Raw genomic sequence first — 21,892 nt, 5'->3', positions numbered from 1 at the left:
GTGGAATAAGTCCCAAGAAAGCACAAACATGTTAATGAAGCTGATCTTTTTAACCAGTTTATTGTATTTTTACAATAATAAAAATAAATTAGTCATACACAAAAATAGTTGTCATTTTTGCCGGAGAGAAAACACACTGCATTTATTCATATAATTCACCTTCTACCCCACCCCACCTTCTTAAACAATACTTTATAAGGGTGACATGGAGACAGTGGAGTATTTAGTAGGTTCCTTGCTCCTTGGCTATGCAGGTGGTAGGAGGACACAGAACCCCCACCCTAGCAGTCCCAGAGGACACCCTGGAGGTGTGGTCAGAGCTGGGAACACCCCTGTAAAGCCCTCCCAGCCCCTGACAGCGGACCCGGCCTTACACGCTGCTCTGACCAGGCCTCCCAAGCAACTTAGTGCTGGTGATGCTAAGAAGGAAGCAAGACAAAGAGAAGGGATTAAAGACCCTCAAATTCCCTTCTCCGGGTGGGGATGAGGCGAGGGCAGATTATACGAGCAAACATAACATTTAAGATGGAAAGGTGGCAATGCAAACAGACCTGTTTCGGGTACGATGCCAGGGATAAAAGCCCTGAACGAGTCAAAAAGCAGAGTAATTTATATTCAATGTTAAAACCCAAAGAATTTGGCTAGTCAGGATACTGAATGGTAACTATGAACTTAGAATAAGACATCATGTAGCCACTTTGCAGGAAGCTGGGTTAGTAGGATCAAACGATTTTACACAAACGTGGATTGTATATGTAAATAAATACCTATTAGGTCCCTTTAAAATTAGCATATTCTAAATAATAGAACTATTTTGGTGTAGTGACTCATTCTGCCCATAGAGTTCAGAATACACATTTCCTATAAACATCTTGTATTTACAAAGAACAAAATAATAAGTTATAACAAAGTATATCCTTCTGACAAACTGAACTGGGGGGTCAAGGAACCGGAAGTTGGTTTATGTAATAGAATGGCTTTCCTCTCACTGAGGCAAAGGGTTCAACCTCTAGAAGATGCTGGGAAACCTGGCTGGAAGTCCCCCCTCCCTCGTGGTCACCTTTCTCAGCACATCGATGGAACTCTCTGTTACCCATGGAATAGAACCAGGAGTATGGGATGGTTTGGGGTGGAGAGAATTACTTGGCTCCAGTAAAGGTGAAGCAAAGCAAGGTGAGCTGAGAAAGAGAGAAGGTATTTAGAGGGCCTTAGTCTTGTCAAGGTCCTGCCCCATTAAAGTGTGTGACCCTGGGCGGGGAACTAGCCGTCGGGATGTTGGGTGACTCATCTACAAAGCAGGACCCGACAGGGCAGCTCTGACCAAGTTCTAGTGGTTCTGGGATATGAGGCCCACACTCAGCTCAGGTGAGAGGTGCGACACTGGGATCAAAATGGCCAACGCAGAAATGGGAAGTACCCCAGACCAGGTGGCTCACCCTAAGCTGCTCTACTGACAGAGTTACCAAAGCCTAGACTTAGAAGGGGCCTTAAAAGTCATATTGCCCCAGCTGGGTGCTTGAATTCCCCTCTCCAGCATCCCTGACAAGTGGCCCTTCGGCCTCTGCTGAGACCTCCAGCGATGGGAGAACCCTCTACCTTCAGGGTTGGGGGAGGGCTCTCACCTGTGGGAAGTTGGTCCTTCTTCAGGGGCTAACATCTGTCTCCCTACAGCCTTTACCTAATGGCCTTAGGGTTGCTCTCATAGTGCTGTCCCACACCTCTTCTTCTCCAGGATAAATGTTTTCATGAAGTCCTCTCCCCTGTTTCTGTCTGCGCCCCTCATCAGGATTGGGCATGCTCATCTGAACACTACACGCTAACAATATTCCTCAAGCGTGGTTCCAGCATCACAACCACAATGTGGCATGACGAATGTCTTCTCCCAGTGGAGCCTAAGTGTCTCAGTGTGTGTGTGTGTGTGGTTTGGAGGGAGTGCTCCCATTCCACTTTCTTGACTCACATCGAACTTAGCTGAAACTCTTACGTCTCCACCTTGTATTGATACAATTTTGTTTTTGTTTTCATTTTAACTCCAAAGGTACACTTATGTTGCTTCCTGGTGAATTCCTAAGATCCAGGTTTTGTTCTAGTCTCCTAGATCTCTTTGGGCCTGTCACTGTCACCAATTTCATGTCATCCACCAATTTCATCAGTAAGGTGTCCAACTTCCCATCAGAGCCACATTAAAGATGTTTTAAACGGCAAGCGTCAGGTGTTGGCCTCCACCTGCCAGGCTGATATAGGTCCTTCCAGGTTTGATTTAAGGAAAGCCATATTTCTTTTTACCACTTATATGCCTTTTACATTAGAGGGCCAATATTCAAATTCTAAAATGGCTGTATTAAAAAAAAAAAAGGAGAAAGCCACTGGCTTAGGAAGGTACTAGTAATATCTGGATTTCTCTCTCTGCCAGAGTGTAGCCGACTCACTGTTAATGAACTCAGAGGACTCCTGACTCCATCCAGTGGCCGGGTTTGCAAGCTTTCTTTAGCCTGTCTCTTCTGCTATTTCTTTCCTCTAGGGGAAAAATGAGAGTCCATGTGAGGGTGGCAGGCTGGAGTGCACTGAGTGGCCTTTGCCTGGGCTGCAAGGGACACTCTTCCTTCTCCAATAGGAAGCGAAAGTAAAACAGCAAGCTGTTTTGGTTGACTTTTGTGAAAAAACATGTAACACCTTCAGTTCATCTAATTTTAAAATCCGGAGCAGGGAATGAGGCCATTCAGGACACAGGAAAAAGCAAAACAGCATTAAAATGTAACTTTCAATTCTGCAAGTGGCCGCTTAAAAGGTCATGGAGAGGTGCTGAGGAGAGGGTGACAGATCGTGGAAAAGCAAGGCTGAGATAAGGGGGCGCCAAGGAAGGAAGAAAGAGGCCTATCTGCAGGGAGGGTCTTCAGATCAGCTGTCCTCTGACCACCTCCAGGCACCGTGTCACCCGACACCCTGAGGGCCCTATCAGGCGTGTTGTGTTGTGTGCCCTATCGGGGCATTGATACGTTGCCATAGGAACCAGGAACTTAACAAACACTGGATTTTAAAGACCAAGAAGTTGTTAAAATGCCCGTTCTAGTAATTCATAGTTTTTCCAGAGATGAATGGATTCCAAGAAGAGCCCAACTATTTGTTGGAAGAGAAAATAGACACTTAGTTTGGGTACTTTTGTCCCCCTAAAGACATGGCACTAACCCATTTGCTGCCACTCAGTTCTGCCATTGGCAGGATGGCCATTCTCATGGGAAGATCACTGTCCTTTTAAACAACTGTCAGGTAGCATTTGGGGGCCACAGGACACCCAAGAGAGGTCAAAGCCAGCATTGAGCCAGCCCAGTAATGAGAATTCCGAATTGGAAGGACCCAGGATGTTCACCTCCTGCTTGATGAAGAAATTCCCTTTAGGATGGAGCCTCGCCCATGTAGGGTGGCCTGGACTGCTGTTGGGCAGGCTGGATGGCTAGAAGGCTTTCCCTCAATTTGAGCTGAAATCAGCCTTTCTGCCCTTCCACCCACTGATGTTGCTCCAGCATGGAAAAGCCTCCTCCAAGGAATCTCCCAATTTAATGGCTTCTTGGGCAAGATCTGAGAGCAGCTGCATAAAGATCATGCTTCTCTTGTGATAAAAAGCAAAAGTAGGCGGTGAGAGGGAGAGAGGGCATGGGAAACCATCCATATGTTTGGCTTCTCTGGTCTCTTTTTGCTTGGTGGGCATGGGAATTAGGGTCTCTGCCCGGCTGCATATTGTGCAAGTTACACTGCACGCGGATGGGGAGAGAGATGGGTGTCCTTTTTTTTGCAAAGTGGCGGCTGGGCTCTCCAAGAAAAGAACCCCCACGGAAAGGCCAGATAGAATTTCTGAAAGCCCAAGGGCAGTGGGAACCGAACACAGAACACAGCGTGTCAGATTGGGCTAGTGCTACTACATCCAAAAGCTTCAGGGGATCATCCAATTAGCAGATTTTGGGGTTAAAGAGCTCAAGGGAGAAATTCGATTCCTAAGAACCCAGACTTGCTTTCAAAGAGAAATAGACCCAGCACCACGGCACTGAATAAGACAGATTTCCTATAAGCTTACAATTTGTTTAGCCTGGTATTTGTCTTAATTGGTAGGAGAATATATATATGTAACCCTTGAACAACATGGGTTTGAACTGCAGTAGGTCCACTTATTCACAGATTTTTTTCCCCCGATAAATACCATATAGTCCTGTAGGTGTGATTCCTTTTCCTTGTGATTTTCTTAATGACATCTTCTTTCCCCTAGCGGACTGTATTGTAAGAATACAGTATATAATACATATGACATATAACAATAGGTGGTGATCGATGATGTCATTGGTAAGGCTTCCAGTCAATAGCAGGTTATTAGTAGCTATGCTTTTGGGGAGTCAAATTTTATGTATGGGTTTTCAAGTGTGCAGGGGGTGGTTGGCACCCTGAACCCCTACATTGTTCAAGGGTCAACTGTATGTATATATATACACACACACATGTACACACATACACACGCACATATATATTCTTTCCTTTTAATTGACTTTTCAGATCGTTTACCTTTCGATACGCACTGCATCTCCCTTGCAGCCCGAGGCCTCTGGAGCTGCAGAGTTAGGTGAAGGGCATTGGGGAAGACCCTTTCTGCGGTGGCTGTCACTGGGGGAGCCCATGGCCCCTCTCCCTGGCGAGTGGCATGAATGCAGATCTTAGTGCTCAAGTCTGGGATGCTGGGATATAGGTTGTGACTCGCAGTGGGAGGGAGGGATGAGAAATCACAAACAGAAATCCATAAATCAAAGTGGAAAAACCAAAGGAAGACTCTTTCTAATATAAACACAGGTTTTATGCGGAGACAGTTTGGTTAGACTTTCCACTGGGTGAGTGGTGAACAGCCTGGGGAGGTGGCTGGGGAAGCAGGGGAGCCCAGGGTACAGAGACACCAGAGGCTCCGTGGCCGCAGGGTCCTTGGCGGTCAGCTCCCTGGGGAGCAGAATCAGGACTTCAGGCATGACCTTGCTACCCCAATGGCCTTCTTGTCTCAAGGACCATTCCATTCAGGATGGGGTTGAACCAAACCTGTACAGAGCCCTATAACTAGGATCTGTGACCTCGTCGGGGAAGGAAGAAAGAAACAGGCGTCAGAAACAACTGAGGGCCTAGGATAGTGTCTTGACCTTTGGCCAGAGGAAAGAATTCTAAAGCTGGGCTTTGTTCACCGAGTGGGAAATTTCTCGGTCACCTGGTTTGAAATGAAGCCGATCCCTACAGACTTCTGGGCTTCTGGGCAGGCCTCGGGGTGACTTTTGTGGTCGGACTCAACCCTGCCACCCAACAGGGGAATATACCTGGCAGGTCAATCACTTAAACTGAGCCTCAGTTTCCTTGTCAGTAAAATGGGGATAATGGTTCAGTCCCTGGCTCCCGTTCTGGGGGCTTCGTGAGCTGTTCATGATCTGGTAGCTGTGAATACACCTGTGACCTCATAAAGCACTACTTGACAGGAGATACTTGGGTCCTAAGGCAGGAAAAAGCCTCATGTCTTTGAGAATGAAAGTAGGCACCGCTGGGCTGAGGGGACGCTGGGAGGCAGGTGTCTCGGCAGGGCTGAGCGGGGCTCCAGGGCGGGAGCTGCCTCTCCCCACTCTCCAGGGGGCCCCGACGCGGAAAGGCCAGTAGCACCCCGGCCGCCAGGCAGCGCCCCGTGAGGGCCCACCTGCTAGCTTAGAAAGTGCTGGCATGGGAGGTGATTGAGGGCTACCCGCACCCCTAGCCACCCTCGGCTTTCCGACAGCACCTTCCCAGGTGCCAGGGCTCCCCGGGAGGGATCATCAGTTTGTGGTGATGCTACAGGACAACCGTGGCTTGGCTCCGGGCCGCGACGTGGACACTCGGCCGCAGGTGGGGGTGGTGGCAGCCTGGGGGGCAGCCCGGCGGCCTCCTGCTGCAGCGCGGGGTTATCTGCTCCCCAGGAAGCCTGCGTGCCTGGCGGCCACCCGAGTGCACGACGCGCAGCAGGCCGTCTTGTAGTAGTTGTAGACGCAGAGGCGCGCCTGCACCACCACGTTGCAGTTGTAGTACCTGTCCTTACAGTTCTCATCTGCAGCAACACAGAACGGGAAGGAGGACTCTGAGCACAGCGCCAGCCCGGATCAGGGTGGGGGGAGTGGGGGTGGGGGTGGGGGGTGGGCCTGGCTTCCCATCCCGCTCCCCCGCTGTAACACATCGGGGATTTGTAGCCTGGGCCAAGAGCTTACATTTTTTTCTTTTCTTTGAAACATGATCACAGAATTCGGTAGAGAGAATAATTCCAAGGACTGTGTTCTGGGCTGCTCACCAACACAGACACAGTTCCCAGAGCTCACTCCGTGACCACCTCCCCACTTTCTCCTCACTGCTCCAGAGGTAATCAAGCCCCCCATTTGGTGTTTTTTATCCCCAATTCTTTCTTTGCACTTGAACTGTAAATGATGGTACCCGAATCACTATGTGGCATTTCAACTTCAAAAAAAAAAAAAAAACAAAAAAAACTGATGTAGGGACGCCTGGGGTTGAGCGTCTGCCTTCAGCTCAGGGCATGATCCCGGGGTCCTGGGATCGAGTCCCAAGTCGGGCTCCCTGCATGGAGCCTGCTTCTCCTTCTGCCTGTGTCTCTGCCTCTCTCTCTCTCTCTGTGTCTCTCATGAATAAATAAATAACATCTTAAAAAAATGATGCAGATTGTATATATTCCTTGGCAACTTGCTCAATGCTGACTTTGTGTGATTCGCTCATGTTCGAATGCCCTAGAGAGTTCATTTTCATTATTGAATAGTATGTCATCGTACTATTTTGACCCAGTTTTCCACTGACAGTTAAGTCGTCTTCAATTTTTTTACTATTACAAACACTGCTCCTCAAACAGCTGTCACACATCCCCTCTCTGGGTCTTGCTGGGTCATCAGGTACATGCAACTTTACGGATCTCATCAGATTGCTCTTCAAAGTGGGGGCAACAATTTTCTTTTGTTTATGCTGCATGTTTTATTTTTTGCTGATCTGGTGGATATGACCTTACCCCCCAATGAGGTTGAACACATCATTATTTGTATATTTGCCACTTGAGTTTCCTTTTCTATGAATTGCTTTCCCTATCTTCCCACGTGCTGATTTAGTTAACTTAAGGCAAATGATTCATGGAAATTCTTTACAATTACAGGAAATCCTGTCCTTTGTTCATTATATGTGTTGCAAACATCTTCTCCACGCCTCTGGGTTTTCTTATGATTTTGCTTACAGTGTTATTTGGTAAATAGATTTTATGTTTCATATAAAAGACGTTGTAACATCTCTACTGTGTACAGTAATATAATTAACCATTTCTTTCTACTGGCAGAAATGTAATTGCTTCCAATTTTTATGAGTTACAAGAAGTTCTATGATTCATTCATTTATTAATTCCACATAATTTACTGAGCCCCATTCTTCGTGTATATGTGTATCTGTGCAGTTTTAGAGCATATCTTTAGTATACATTTCTAAAAGAGGAGTTACTGAGTCAAAGACACCAAATGCTTTACATATTGAGGGATATTGCCAAAGTTCTCCAAAAAGATTACACTCAGTTACAAGTAGGAGCCTGACTTTTCCCCCACAACTTTACCAACAATGATTATTGTCCAATTTTTTAAAAAAAGGTTTTCTAATCTTATGGAAAAACATAGACTTCCTTTATTTTTAAAATTTGCCTTTTTGATTTACCAGTGAGGCTGATTACTAGCTCAGTCTCTTCCATTATGTTTGTTCACATCCTTCATCCTTTACAAAATTGGAGCACTTGTCTTTTTAGGTTCACAGCAAAACTGAAGATGCATGGGTATAGGGGTTCTGTTTGTTTTCTTTTTCAATTAATTTGAATGAGTTCTATGTATATTAGAGATTTAATTCTACCTGAATGGCATTTATTTGATTCTAAGATACTATCAATTGTAAGATGATTTAGTAATGGCTCTCTGGAATTACATGAAAGATTATAAAAATGAATGCTCATTTAAAAAACCTGACAACTGCATATACTTGCCCATGTACTCAGTTATGATTTTCTTCTTTAGCATTATAATCAAATGTGTACCTGAGCCGTCTTTGCTTTCTGAGTCTGTACAGAGTCTTGCTGTGAGCAACTGTCTGGGATATACTTTGTGCTGCAATAATTCCAGCTCACAGCATAGACATTTTTAGTAACTTTAGCTCTGATGGTATAAATCTGAGGCATATCAAACAATACCAAGGTTTTGCTTACATTTTGTATTTTGTTAATCTCATCGTTTCCCTTTCTCCTTAGTTAGATTTTCTATGATTGGACGCTAAGTAGTTTTTTTATTCTCCTTGAAAAGACACTATAGACAAATGAAGAAGACATAAGCGGACTGGTAAAAAATTTCCATCGTGTCACATTAGTTAGAACACTGTAGGAGATGTTTGCCAGCTGAGTGACAGCTCTTCAGAACACATGAACTGGTTATACCAATCACTCCTAGTTTTGCAAACTGTACAATCAATTCTAAGGATCTGGTAATTTGGACTGTCTTTAATTATCCTGGCCTGGGCAGAGACAAGTAGACAACTATATATATATATATATATATATATATATATATATATATATATATATATGGTGTTTCCAGTGTTGCATTATAGTGTACTCTTTTCAAAAACAATTTATGTAACAATTTGGGATCCACATTTAAGGCAAGTTTTAATTATGTGTTGCCAATGTAAGGTTAATGGAGGTGACATCTAGTTGGAATACGTTTGTGCGCATGAATCAGCAATGGTACTTCTGTCACTATTGCTTCCTCCTGGCTGAACATTTTCTTTTTATATTGATTGTATCCCACTCTAATAAGGAATGTTTCACATTTTCCTCACAATCATTGCTCATTCTTCCTCTTTTCTTTTCTCCTTTTCTTCCAACTTGGGTTATGATGCCTGTGAGGTTAATTTTATGTGTCAACTTTACTGGTGATGGGGAGCCCAGATGAAACATTATTTCTGGGTGTGTCTGTGAAGGTGTTTCTGGATGAGATCAGCACTTGAATTGATGGACCCAGTAAACCAGGTGGCCCTCCCCACTGTAGATGGGACTCACCCACTGAAGGTCTGCATAGAACATAAAACAGAGGAAGGAGGAATTTACCCCTTTCCTGTCTCACTGCTTGAGCTGGACATTTCATGTCATCTTCTCCTGCCTTGGACTGAGATTTACACCATCAACTCCCCTGGTTCTCAGGCTTTCAAGACTCAAGACTGAATTATACCAGCAACTTCCCTGAGTTTCCAGCTTGTGACTGCTAGATTGTGGGACTTCCCCACTTCTGCATTCATGTGAACCAATTTCTCATAATGAATATCTATCTATCTATCTATCTATCTATCTATCTATCTATCTATCCTACCCACCCACTTATCCATCCATCTATCCATCCTATTGGTTCTGGTTCTCTAGAGAACCTTGACTAATACAATGTCCTTAGTAGGAGAAATGTTTATTATGTTACAGTTTTACATTAAGCAATAAGGCCTCTGAATTTTGTGTCTAGCTTATGAAGGCTTACTCAACCCCAAGATATATATTTTTTCTGATATTTTTACATTATGTTTTCTATGCAAGGATCTTTTTTTTTTTTTTTAGATTTTATTTATTTATGAGAGTCACAGAGAGAGAGGCAGAGGCACAGACAGCGGGAGAAGCAGGCTCCTCACAGGGAACCTGACGTGGGACTCCATCCTGGGATGGGGATCACGCCCTGAGCCCAGGGCTCAATTGCTGAGCGACCCAGGTGTCCCAATGCAAGAATCTTAATCCTTTAGGCATTAATGTTTATATATATATGGCATAAAGCAAGATTTAAAATGTTTTGCTTTGTTTTTTCAAATGGATCTTTGATTATCTAAATACAATGGAAGTCTCTCCTTTCCCTGCTTCCTTAACATTAGGCCTTTATCATACTTCACTTTCTTTGTACATCAGAATTCTGTATTGTAACACCATACCCCTGTCTCTTCATGAATTTCTGTATTTTATAATGTGTTCAAATATACGATAAGGCAATAAATCTGAACATATATCAAACCTCATGAATTATCTTTTATCCTTTAAAATTTGACAGAATTTTTTTAAAAATTTATTTTTAAAATCATCTCTACACCCAACGTGGGGCTTGAACTCATGACTCCAAGATCAAAAGTTGTATCCTCCATGGACTGAGCCAGCCAGGTGCCCCCCTCTTTATAGTACTGAGTGTTTCCATCCAGGAATAGTAAGTCTCTCTATTCATTCACATTTCTTATTAGGTTCTATACTGAGGTTTTCTTATTTTTAACTATTATTTAACAACTTTTTTTCTAAATAGGTTTAGACCTTTCTTATTAATTTTCTTCCTTACACTGTTTTGCATAGTAAAAGTTGAAATCTCACTACTTCGATCTTAAAGATAATGGAACCAAATCTCTGAAATCACTACTACTTTAATCAATTCACATTTAAGTTGGGAGGGTGGCTTGGATCATCACCCATGACCAGTCATCTTAAGCTATGAAACTTACCATACTGAATGACCTCCTGAATCCCACGATTATGCACAAGGTCACATAGAGACCTGGATGGGCTTGGCATTTTCATACCAGGGAACTTGCTGGGGTCTAAGAAGGGTCTATATTTTCTCCAAGATAGGAATCCCTACTTACCAACTTCAGGGACACAGTCCTGAGGGTTGCATGATTCTTTCTCTTCTGGCTTCAACTGAGGGTCACAGAGATTACTTAGGGTCATGTCATCTGACAGGCAGCGCACTTCTCGGACCCGGAAGCCACCCTGGCAGCTCTTGGAACACTGCATGGCGACAAAAGGAGAGAGTTAGATTTCTAGCACACTGGAGCAGCAGATACTGGAAAGTTTCAAACATCTTCAAAAGGAGACCAAATACTAAAACAAACTCCCATGCACCAACCAGCATCAATAACAATCAACACATGGCCAATTGTGTCCCATCTACACCCCACTCATGTCTACTCCACTCCTATTTTGAGGCAAATCTAGACATCACATCACTTCTTCTATAAGATTTCAGTTTGTAGCTCTAAAACACAAAAACTCTTAAAAAGTTATACTTCTAGAAAAGTCGTACATCTAGAAATTAACAATATGTGCTTATCTTCAAAAATATATTCAGAGTTCCTATTTCCACTTCTCTTGTGAATCTCAAATTTTTAATACAGTTTTTTTTTGAATCAGGATCCACATCAAATTTGCACATTACAGTTGGTTGACAGAGCTTTTAGGGCTCTTTACAATCTATAAGTTCACTCCCATTGCCTATCCCCGCTTTGTACTCTATTGTCTGGAGTAATTGAGTCATTTGGCTTGTACAGTTTCCCATAGTCAGGATTTTACTGACTGCATATGCATCATACAGTTTATCATCATTCTCTAGCCTCTGCATTTCCTGTAGATTGGAAGTTGGGTATAAAAGAGGCCCTAACAGGTTTGGTTTGGTTTTTTTGTGGTGAGATTGCTTCATTGGATGTGTGTGGTTGTCTCTGTTTTGGAGATGTCAGCAGCCATGGATGTGCAATGTCCAGATCCATTAATTCACTTGTTGTTGAAGAATGGTGGTAAAACTCTATCATCTCTTCTTCTTTTATTAGCTAGGAAATGGAAGTAATCCCTGTCCCCATCCCTACATATATTTGCTCTTTGGTATACCCACTGGTTCAGCTTGTTTAGGAAAGACAAAGTAAATGCCTGATTACTTTCCTTTATTTATGTCTTCAGAGTAATGAGATGGTTTCCCTAATGTTTTCTAATGGTGGATCCTCCAATTAGTTTTTTTTTTTATTATTAGACACTTCCTATCAATGGATGGGTTCAAACATATATGATGTATTTAATTCAATCTATGTCAATGATTATCTTTACTGATACTCACTGATGTCTCCTCAGTGGCTAATCTGAGCCCCTAAAACTTGGTACATGAATCCTTTGGGCATGAATTCAACTGTCTTTGAGAACTTCCTTGCCACGTGGTATAAAAAGATATTCCAATCTAATTCGTACATATATGGTCCCAAACCTGGAATCAGCTATTTATCTAAGAATTCCTGGCTGCTTTTAGTAGAGAGTGGTATTCTGAAATCACATTTTGGCTGATAGGCATGCCCTTTGCTACTGGGTTGGCCATTGTTTCTAGGCTCTTTCAATGGATAAATAGGTAAAACTGGGAAAGATTTTTTTTTTCATAATTTGTGAATTCACAGTGATATTGCTAATTCAAATTCAGGAAAACAGGATTTTCACTTAAACCTCTTCTATCTCACCTGTATCTTCATTCACCTGAGTTGAGAATCCTGTTTCTCAAGGATACTAAGGAAATTAGAAAGAAAACAGAAAGACACTACCATATTATCATATATATTATCATAATGTAAGTTACTCGTTTACTTTATCACACACTATCCACCCAACTATCTCAGATTACAGTACAACACTCTCACTAAAAATATGATTATTGCAAACAGTATACACATTTTCCAGTAATTCTCTTGGTCCTTAGGGATGGACAAAGTACTGGGGTGTTTTTTTTTCTTTTGTTTGTTTGTTTCAGTCAGCTCCACACTCAGTGTGGAGCCCAACACAGAGCTTGAACTCATGACCCTGAGATCAAGACCTCAGCTGAGATCAATAGTCGAATGCCCAACTGACTGAGCCACGCAGGCCCAGATAACTGTGTTTTAAAACCACTTGTGACAGTGCCGATGCTGCCAACTGGATACGTGTTTAGGTTAATTTGTTTCATTATATTTTCCATTTTTAGGGATTGCTTTTTTCAAATTCAATTTTGTTTTATAATAATCTAAATACCAGTTTACTGAGCTCAAAACTCAAGTTTATAAAACAAGACATATTAAAAGATATCTTACTGTCTTTGCTATTATCATAGCCATTTATTTCATATTTGTTTCAGTTTATTTATTTTTGAATTTATATACAGAAAAAGTCACTTATTGGTGGTGTACAGTTCTATGAGCTTTGAGTTGCGTATTTCCTGCAGGAAATATGATCCAAAAGTTTCATCAGACACAGCAGATCCTCTTGTGCTGTAGTGAGACTCATCCCACTCCATCCTTTGGCAATCACTGATGTGGTCTCTGTTCCTGTGGTTTTTCTCTTTCTCAGAATATAAAAATGGAATCATACAACATGTAGCTTTTGGGGTCTTTCTTTTACTTAGCAAAATGCATCTGAAGCTCAGCCATGTCAGTGCATTTGCTCTTGTTGTTGAGTACTCTCTGTGGTTTGGATGTACTGCAGTTTATCACCTAAGTTGAGTTGAGGCACATCTGAGTTTCCAGCCAGATGTTTTAGGAGGTCATCTCCTCTGACTTGACCTGGTGAACTTGGCCCTTTCTAGACCCTCCAAACCAAAGGGCAAAATAACATGGTGATCTGTTCTTGCATTCTCAAAGGCTGTGGCCAACATCAAAACAGGTGAATTCCATGTCCCAGAAGCAGATAACATACCTTTCAAATGCAACACCTCCTGTGTTCCCATTTGCCTTTGAGGTGTAGTTTAACCTGTGCCCAAAGGCTATTATGACGGGAGCAGGCCTACACTGTAGGGAAGCAGAATTCTCAGCTTTTATACATATATTTCATAAGCAAAATCCCTTTTATCTCCTTTGCATGATTCTGAGAAAGGCTCTGGCCTCTTCTCTGGCCTCACCTACAGGCTCTGCTTGGTGATCTTCAGTGACAAAAGGCAAAATGAACCTCTGCTTCCCCTTAACATTCCATGACATGGTTTCAGAAATGATGCCCTAGAAAGTTTTCTGTATTAGGAAGTTTTTTTTTTTTTTTAAGATTTTATTTATTCGTGAGAGACACACAGAGAGAGGCAGAGACACAGGCAGAGGGAGAAGCAGGCTCCCTAAGGGGAGCCCGATGTGGGACTTGATCCCAGGACCCCAGGATCATGACCTGAGCTGAAGGCAGATGCCCAACCACTGAGCCACCCAGGTACCCCAGGAAGGTTTTTGAAAAAAAAAATTATATCCCTATTTTCATCCTTTCCCATTTTGTTCCTTCATTACCTATTTCTGTATTAATTCTGTCTCTCTCTGTATCTTCACCTACACACTATCCTTTCTTCTCACAAAAAGGATTTGAGAGGTCTTAAGAAATACTTAGTGGATTACAAGATTTATTTTTTTAAAAAAGGGTGAGAAGACTGGAGCAAAAAAAAAGTAAAAGTAGGAAAAAGAGAGAAAAGCTGGGGAACATTAGCATACAAAATCCGCTTTGTAAGGTCTCATAAATTCTTAGAGATGGGCCATAGTTTTGGCTCTGAGTTTCCAAGTGGCCAATTCAAAGAGAAAAACAAGATGAATCTCATAATCTACAATCCATAATGTCTGCAAGATTAGAAAAAAAGTACACCCACACACAGATTCCCGAGACCTGACAGAAATTCCTTCAGTGAGTTTTGCAATGAGATCGCTGCACGGTGTAGTAGTCTCAAGAGCATCCTCAAATGCCTTCAGCTGTTGATCCTCTGCAACAGCATTTCTCAAAATTCAGTCCAAGGTCACCTGTATTCAAGTCACTAAGGAGCTTGTTCAAAATGCAAATTCCTTAGCTAGGGTGGACGTGGAATCCATCTTTTCAAACAAGATCCCAGTTGATTCTTATGCACACTGAGAATGAGAGTCACTTATTCATGGCCTCTCCAGTATAGAGGTCAAGATGGTCCCAGCCTCTGGCTCTTCCCACCAAGCAGGCTATGTCCAGAGGTGTCCCAACAGTGACGGTCTAGAGTAGGCCACTGTAGAGAATCTACTCGAGGGCTGAGCCCAGTGCCCGACACACAGTAGGTGTCTGGATGTCTATGGGAGGAAGGCAGAAGAATGATGTACTAATGCAATCTCTATCAAGAGCGCCATGACTTACCATGCTCCATTCTGTGTTAAACCATTTGGCCCCGCAAGGCTTGAGGTGGCATGATTGCTGGCTGGGGGGCTTCTCCAGGAAGGAACATTCATAGGGATCCAGCACTTCAAAGGTGTCTGTGTTCTTCCTAACACAAATCACCTCCCTCTGTTGGGTCCCACTCCCACACTCGACGGAACACTGGAGAAAAATCAGAGAAGGATGGGTGTCACATGACGAAAAGGGGATGAGAACATCAAGGGATGGCTCTGAGTGTTTTCTATCATCAATTCAGTCATGATGAGCCCAGGGGCACCTGGAAAATGTAGCTGGATAAGGTGCTGCGGGTGGATTCTGGTTTTCCTAAGACCTCTGTGTCGGGAATGGAGAGTGGGTGCCCTGCGTTATATTATAGCACCAGGATGCTGGTCACTGAGATCATGGTGCCTTCTGTGAGATTGAAATGGTTTCTTTTAGGCCACCTCTTTAGATGCCCCTTCCCCTGGCACACACAGCAGGGCACACCAGCCTGTCAGTTTGGTTGTTCTTGTCCAGTAGATTCAACACTTCTCACTATAACACAATGGACTACCATTCTGTTCCATCTGCTGGGCCTCAGTGGGTGGATACTGGGAACGAGTTTAGTCTCTCAGCGCCTGCACACTTGTGGACAAAGGGTTACATTAAAATTCCTTGGGACACACAAAGCTGAGAATATCCCAGACTGGGGACAATATCCCGTTGGTCAGCCCTCCCCACCCAACAGGTGGCCGGCAGGAAGCCTTTGACTGTGGCATCCAAGCTTCTCACTTCCCAGCTTGGTGGGAAGCTGCTTGAGAAGGTAGTCACACAAAGAGGGGGGTCCGAGAATTGCACGTGTTGGGGTGTTTCATTAGTGTACAGAAACATGACGTGTATAATTGCTCACAAATTGTTTTATTTAGTATCTATTACTTTGTAAAGTGTTTTCTGTTCATGTGTGGTTTACTCTTAATACTTCTGGATTACAGAATTTTAAGGCTGTGATCCATATACTTCTAGAGGCTTTAAATACTCTATCTTTATAAAAAGCCTCTCACAATTTCTTCAGTTGAAAGTCTTAACATTAGCTTTGCTGTCTATATGCAGGAACATAGTCAAATAGAAACAGGGAAAACCCCACCCATATCTATGGAAGAAAAAGGCAACCCCAAACCAATAGACTGTGGTCTGTTAGTCACACAGGACATAATAAACATCACCCTCAGCAGTTTCCACTTAGTGCCCTTCTCTTGGGGGAGACATCTTCCTACAACATCCAGAGAACAAGTCTTCTTGGTCTGTTTTTCCTATTTTATTCCATGTGAGTTAATGACTGATTTGGAGTATATCTAGGTTTTGTTCTTCTCTTTCAAATGCCACAGACAATGACAGCATTAGATGAAGGACAGGAGTGTCTGGCTGCCAGGTGAGAAAGTCTGGCCTCCCCTATACGGGGAGTGAAAGTGTGTGCAAGGGCCCAGGGGGCAGCAGGGTTAGGACAGGAGACATGGAAACTAGTTGAGACATCGTCACTAAACAGCTGCGTCTTTGGCCAAGATATCGCACTTCCTCAGGTGTGGACTGTCTCACTTGCCAAGCGAGGGAAGCGGGGGGGCTTGGAAACCTGATCTGAAAGACCTCTGACTGCTCTGAGGGTCTGTGTCTGTGCTGAGTGCTTGGCAGAGAAGCAGGCGACAAACCTTGACCCAAATCTGAAGTTGTTTTCTGCTATTTAGCAAAGTCCTTGAAGAGATTGGGTAATTAAGGGAGAAGGAGCACATATCTCAGCCTTCTACCCCAAATGGCCAGAGAGGGCACAACACATGTGTTAGGGACAAGTGAATGGATGCGTGTGGGGGGAGATGTGTGCATGCATGAAACATCTGAAAACAGGAAAGGGCACTCACACTTGGTGGACCAGAAATTATGGGGAACATTTGAATGGTAAAAGGTGGATGGGATTAAATTGAAGGAGCACATCACAGTTCACAAGGCACGTAGAGAAGGATGCCCAGCCTAGCAGAGAGGAAACAGCTCAAGTGCTTCAGGCGAGAAAGAATACGGGGAGCAGGAGGGAGGCCTCGGGATGGTGGCAGAGTGATCAGCTAATGTGCTAATCAGCACGAGCAGGGCTGGCCTGACTGTCCCCAGGGGGAAGCGCAGGCACCTGCCCCTTCCATATCAAAGGGCGAAATGAAGATGTTTTCAGATATTTGAGGGTTCAGAAACTTAACTACTCATGATTCTATTTGAAAGACTTACTGGGTCATGGTCTCTAATCAAATGAAAAAGAACCAGGAAGAAGACACAGCCAGGATAGATATAAACCACAGTGGGCAAAAGCTGTTGTTAATAATGGAGACAGAGATTTTGGGGAATGATGAAAATGTTTTGGAATTAGTGGTGATAGTTGTACAGCTTTGTGAATATACTAAACACCACTGAATTGTATACTTTTAAGAGGGTGAATTTAATGGTATGTGAATTATATGTCAATAAAAAAGATAAACTTTGGAGGGAAGAAAGCTGTTTTTAAACCTAAATCCGTATTTTCTATAAAATTCATTAACATTAATATGGAGTTAAGATCCAGATGATCTCAACATCTTTTTGGAGATATTGTGGATTGAGGAAGTGGAGGTAAATAAGTGGGGACTTATGGCTTCTGTCTTCCTTGTGGGGAGGATGTGATTACTGATGACACAGATAGAAACATGACAGTTTAAAACTCCATGCTAAAAACTTGAGTGTTATTTGTTAAGTGAATAAAAATAGGATTTATAACTTCCAAAATGTTAGAGGGGGGAAAATGGAATTAGGGAAACCTGATTTGTACAAATGTGCAGAAAGGAAAGAAGAAACAGACCAAGAAAACATGGCAATAACCTAAATAAGAAACACAAATTAAGATGGCAGGGAAAAGTCCAAACATGTAAGTGATTATAAAAAACGTAAATGGTTAAAATTTAACTCTTAAAAAAACAGACTTGCAGGTTGGATAAAAATAGACAAAACTAGTCCTGCATACAAAAGACGTTATCTTAAAAAATACATAAGAAGTTGACAAAGATACACCAGGTGAAAATCAACAATGAGAAATCAGAATAATGCAAATATTAGATAAGATATAATTTATGGAGAAAAGCAGATGCCAGAGGTGGCATTTTAATAGGGATAACTACATCCACTGAGCAGGGATAGTGATTACATGTGTTTCTACACCTGAATAATCCCTGCAGTTGTACTTTATTTTTATTTTTTTTGCAGGTGTACTTTAGTGGATCACTGATCCAAGATGAGAGTGGAAATGTCTGCTTAGATGCCAGTGAAAATAAATCTTGACAGACACGCAGACAAGAGTGCCGCTCCCATTGGCTAGAGACTGTGAAAGACCCCCCAGAACAAAGACAATTACAGGTGAAGTAAACCTAGAATTGGCAGGGAAGAAAAGAAACATCTGTGCATCCATCGAGGCATGAATCTAGATATTGGTGGAATACCTAAAGAGTAGGAATTGGGCTACTTGGCTCTAGATAGAAGAAAGACTCCCTAAGCTTGATAGGTCTTATTCTCTTGGGCTGGTTTTCTCCATAAGCTCTCAACAAGGCCACTGGAAACACCTGTGCTCACAACTTCCCAGAGAGTCTCTTCCCTTAAGTCTACATTCAAGTCCCAGGGAAGGACTCTCCTAGGCTTGGCCTGGGTTACATGTCCACCCTGGATAGGTCACTTGTGACCAGGCTAGTGGGGTGTTCTGGATGCCAACTACCACTCAAACCACATGGATGGAAGGGACATTTATCCTCATTCTAGTGTCAAGAAATAAGCACTCACTACTTCATTTTCTTTGGGGATAACATCAGATTCCCAGGGTAGGGAGATGACAGCAGGCTCCAACACCCTTATAAATCCAGGACTAAAACCACGTCACATTCAATCACAGCCTGACCCTTCGGACAACCAGGTAATAAATGCCATGTTTCTAATCTTAGCAGAAACAAACACTGCCTTCACCCAAATTCACATCACTCTCAGTTCTCCGAGTTAGGTCTGGAATCCACAGGAGGCCCTCAAGCAAAAAAGAACCTGAATCTTGCTCCCCTCTGGGGAGGTAGGATTGGTTTTGAGATTGGTAGACGTTCAAGTTGAATTGCTCTGCCTATCTTCACTGTGTAGACGCTGTCACAATTTCCCACAGGGCTCTTCCCTTTGCCTCATATCTGTGGATATTTGGTGCAATATGGCCTACCCCGAATTATCTTTGGGATTCGAGTCCTAGGTGTTTTGCTACCAATAACGACATAGAAACAGCTGGCAGACAAAATAATGAACATGGGGAAAACGAACTGATATATATTAGTAGATATTCTCATCCTTATGTTTGGATGGGGAGAGAGGCTCTGAGAGGTTGTTGCCTCAAGTCAGAAGAACCACAGAGAAACAGGGCCAGGACCAGCTATCAGCTATGCCTGACTCCGACAGCCACTCGGGTAGTGCTGCAGGTACTTGAATTCCCTTCCTTTTTGAATTTTCTATGTTTGACAGTTTGTATTATAAAAACATTAAAGGAAATTTGAGAAGAAAACATTTCCCATGTTGTTCATATAAAAATCCATTCTTTGCAGCGGCTGAGATAAAGTTCCTGTATTTTCGTATTCTGGTTCTCCCTTGTCACTATATCATGTGTACTTTCTACGTCTCCCTAATTATCACTGTTGTTGTTACATAATATTTTAATGAGTTATGATACACCGTAATATCCCTACATGCCCCACTGTCATGAACACTTCTGTTAAAAAAAGCCTTCCCCCCCCTTCTGTTAATTATTTCCTTAAAATGAATCCCCAGAAGTGAAGTGACTGGTTAAGGCAAATGAACATTTTTATGGTTCTTGACTTTTATTGCCAAATTGCTTTCCAAGGGGGTTATATCAGCTTACAAGGGCGGGGAAGTCAATTTTTTTTTCAGGGTCTGTTTTTAAAGCTACTTAAAAGAAATCAAATTCTAGATGGAGCCAGAGACCCTGATAATGTATGATTCATGATCATCAGCCAAAAAGTCCTTGGAGAACCAGCCAGCCCCAAGAGCCAGTGCTAAGTGGTCCTAGAACTCAAAATACTAATGGCAATCATAATGGGGCAGTAAGAAGGAATGATCTTTTCCACATTTCTGCATTCAATTTTGGAATACTGAGGAAAAAAATCAATTGATCCATGAAATTACTTTATTAAAATATTCGGTATTATCTGTTCTTTATAAGGAACAACCTCAACTTTTCCTTTATCTGCTTCTATTTTCCCTTCAGTCTTACTGAGGTATAACCGATGAATAAAATTGCAATCTATTTAAGATGTACAAATGATGAGTTGATGTCCATATGCGTTATGAAAGGATTCTCACAATCAAGTTAATGAACACATCCATCACCTCACAGAGTTGCCTGTTTTGTACCATGTGAGATCGCTTCCCTTCTACTCTCTTAGCAGATTTCAGTGATACAGTATTACCAGTTACAGTCACCATGTTATATACTAGAATCTCAGAACTCCTTCATCTTAGAAAGTTTGCACACTCTAACCCACCTCTCCCCATGTCCCCACCCACCCCCCACCCTGGCAACTACCATTCTGCTGTTTCCCTGAGTTCTGCTTCTTTTTTTAATTTCCCCAGATTCCGCATATAAGTGATACCATGCACTATTTGTCTTTGCCTGGCCTATTTAACTTAGCATAATGTCCTTCAGGTCTACCCATGTTGTCACAAAGGGCAAGATTTCCTTCTTTTTTATGGTTGAATAATACTCCATTCTATATGTATATAATATATATATACACACAATACATATGCTGTAATGTGTGTGTATATACACATAAGACATCCATAATGTATGTACACACACACACACACACACACACAGACATATCTATCTCACATCTTCCTTATCCATCCATCAACAGACACTTATGTTACTTCCAGAACTTGGCTACTGTGAATAATGCTGCTATGAACACGGGAGTGCAGGTATCTCTTTGAGATCGTGGTTTTACTTCCTTTGGATATGGATCCTATCTGTTTGTGCATCTGACACTCAAATATAGACAAAATGGGCTTTATTAACCACAATAATTGCAGCAGCAGTTATGATTTATTGTGTATTTGTTGTATGTCAGGCACTGTACTACATTCTTCATATACATTACTTCTAAAAATAACCTCACAGTGTGGTTGTTAACAACGTTTTATAGACAGAGAAACCATGCTAGATCATAAGCTACCTGTGGGCAGGGATATTTGCTTTGCTCATTGATATATTTCAAGCACTCAGAAGTGCGTAGTAAGTGCTCAAGAAATACTGTTGCCTGAACAAGGCTTTAAGAGCATAAGCAGCTTCTCCAGGGCCCCGAGTAGCACTTCTGGGATTCAAACCCAGGACACCTGGGATACACCAAGTCCTGTTTCCTGACCCCTCTGCTATGTATGCCATCTCTTACCAGGGACAGACAAACACAGCCAGCTCCGACCACTCACCTGGCTCCAGCTCCCTGCAAACCACTCCACCTTGCCCGTGCAGGGCCCGTTGTCACATGGGGTGGCCTCTGCTGGCCGGTTGTTCCCACAGCCCTCCAGGGGCAGGCTGCTGATGTGGTTGGTCATGCACACCACTGAGCGTGTCCGCACCCCAGCACCACACTCTGCTGAGCACTGCAAGACAGGAGAAGGGCACATTAGAGGGGAGGCCCCTGCAGGTTCTAATGATGTGGAGGAGGACTGAACATCTCTTTCCCTACCAACTCTTTCACCCAGGAGTCACTGACTACTTTCACGCACAACTTACTCCATCCATTGTAGGCTATCAATAGGTCAAACCCCCATTTTAGATTTTCTGGGAGAGTCTTCATTCCAAATATCCTGTCCCACTGT

The 21,892-nt window shown here is 42.8% G+C and overlaps 1 protein-coding gene across 3 annotated transcripts in view; it reads right to left on the bottom strand.

Annotated features, from left to right (window-relative positions):
• Window positions 1-44: 44 nt before the first annotated feature.
• Window positions 45-21,892, bottom strand: part of THSD4 (thrombospondin type 1 domain containing 4) — a 573,677-nt gene continuing 551,829 nt past the window's right edge. For all 3 annotated transcript variants that reach the window (XM_077881722.1, XM_077881723.1, XM_077881724.1), the window contains 4 exons: window positions 21,500-21,673; window positions 14,972-15,151; window positions 10,714-10,858; window positions 45-6,088 (listed from right to left, as the gene is read on the bottom strand). In XM_077881722.1, coding sequence (XP_077737848.1) covers window positions 5,946-6,088; window positions 10,714-10,858; window positions 14,972-15,151; window positions 21,500-21,673 — 642 coding nt within the window. In that variant the 3' untranslated portion in view covers window positions 45-5,945. The remainder of the gene's footprint in view (window positions 6,089-10,713; window positions 10,859-14,971; window positions 15,152-21,499; window positions 21,674-21,892) is intronic.

This window comes from Canis aureus, chromosome 32 (genome assembly GCF_053574225.1).
Source record: "Canis aureus isolate CA01 chromosome 32, VMU_Caureus_v.1.0, whole genome shotgun sequence".
Taxonomy (NCBI): Eukaryota; Metazoa; Chordata; class Mammalia; order Carnivora; family Canidae; genus Canis; species Canis aureus.
Note: the sequence above shows the minus strand (reverse complement) of the source record. Positions and strands in the feature narration are given on the sequence as shown.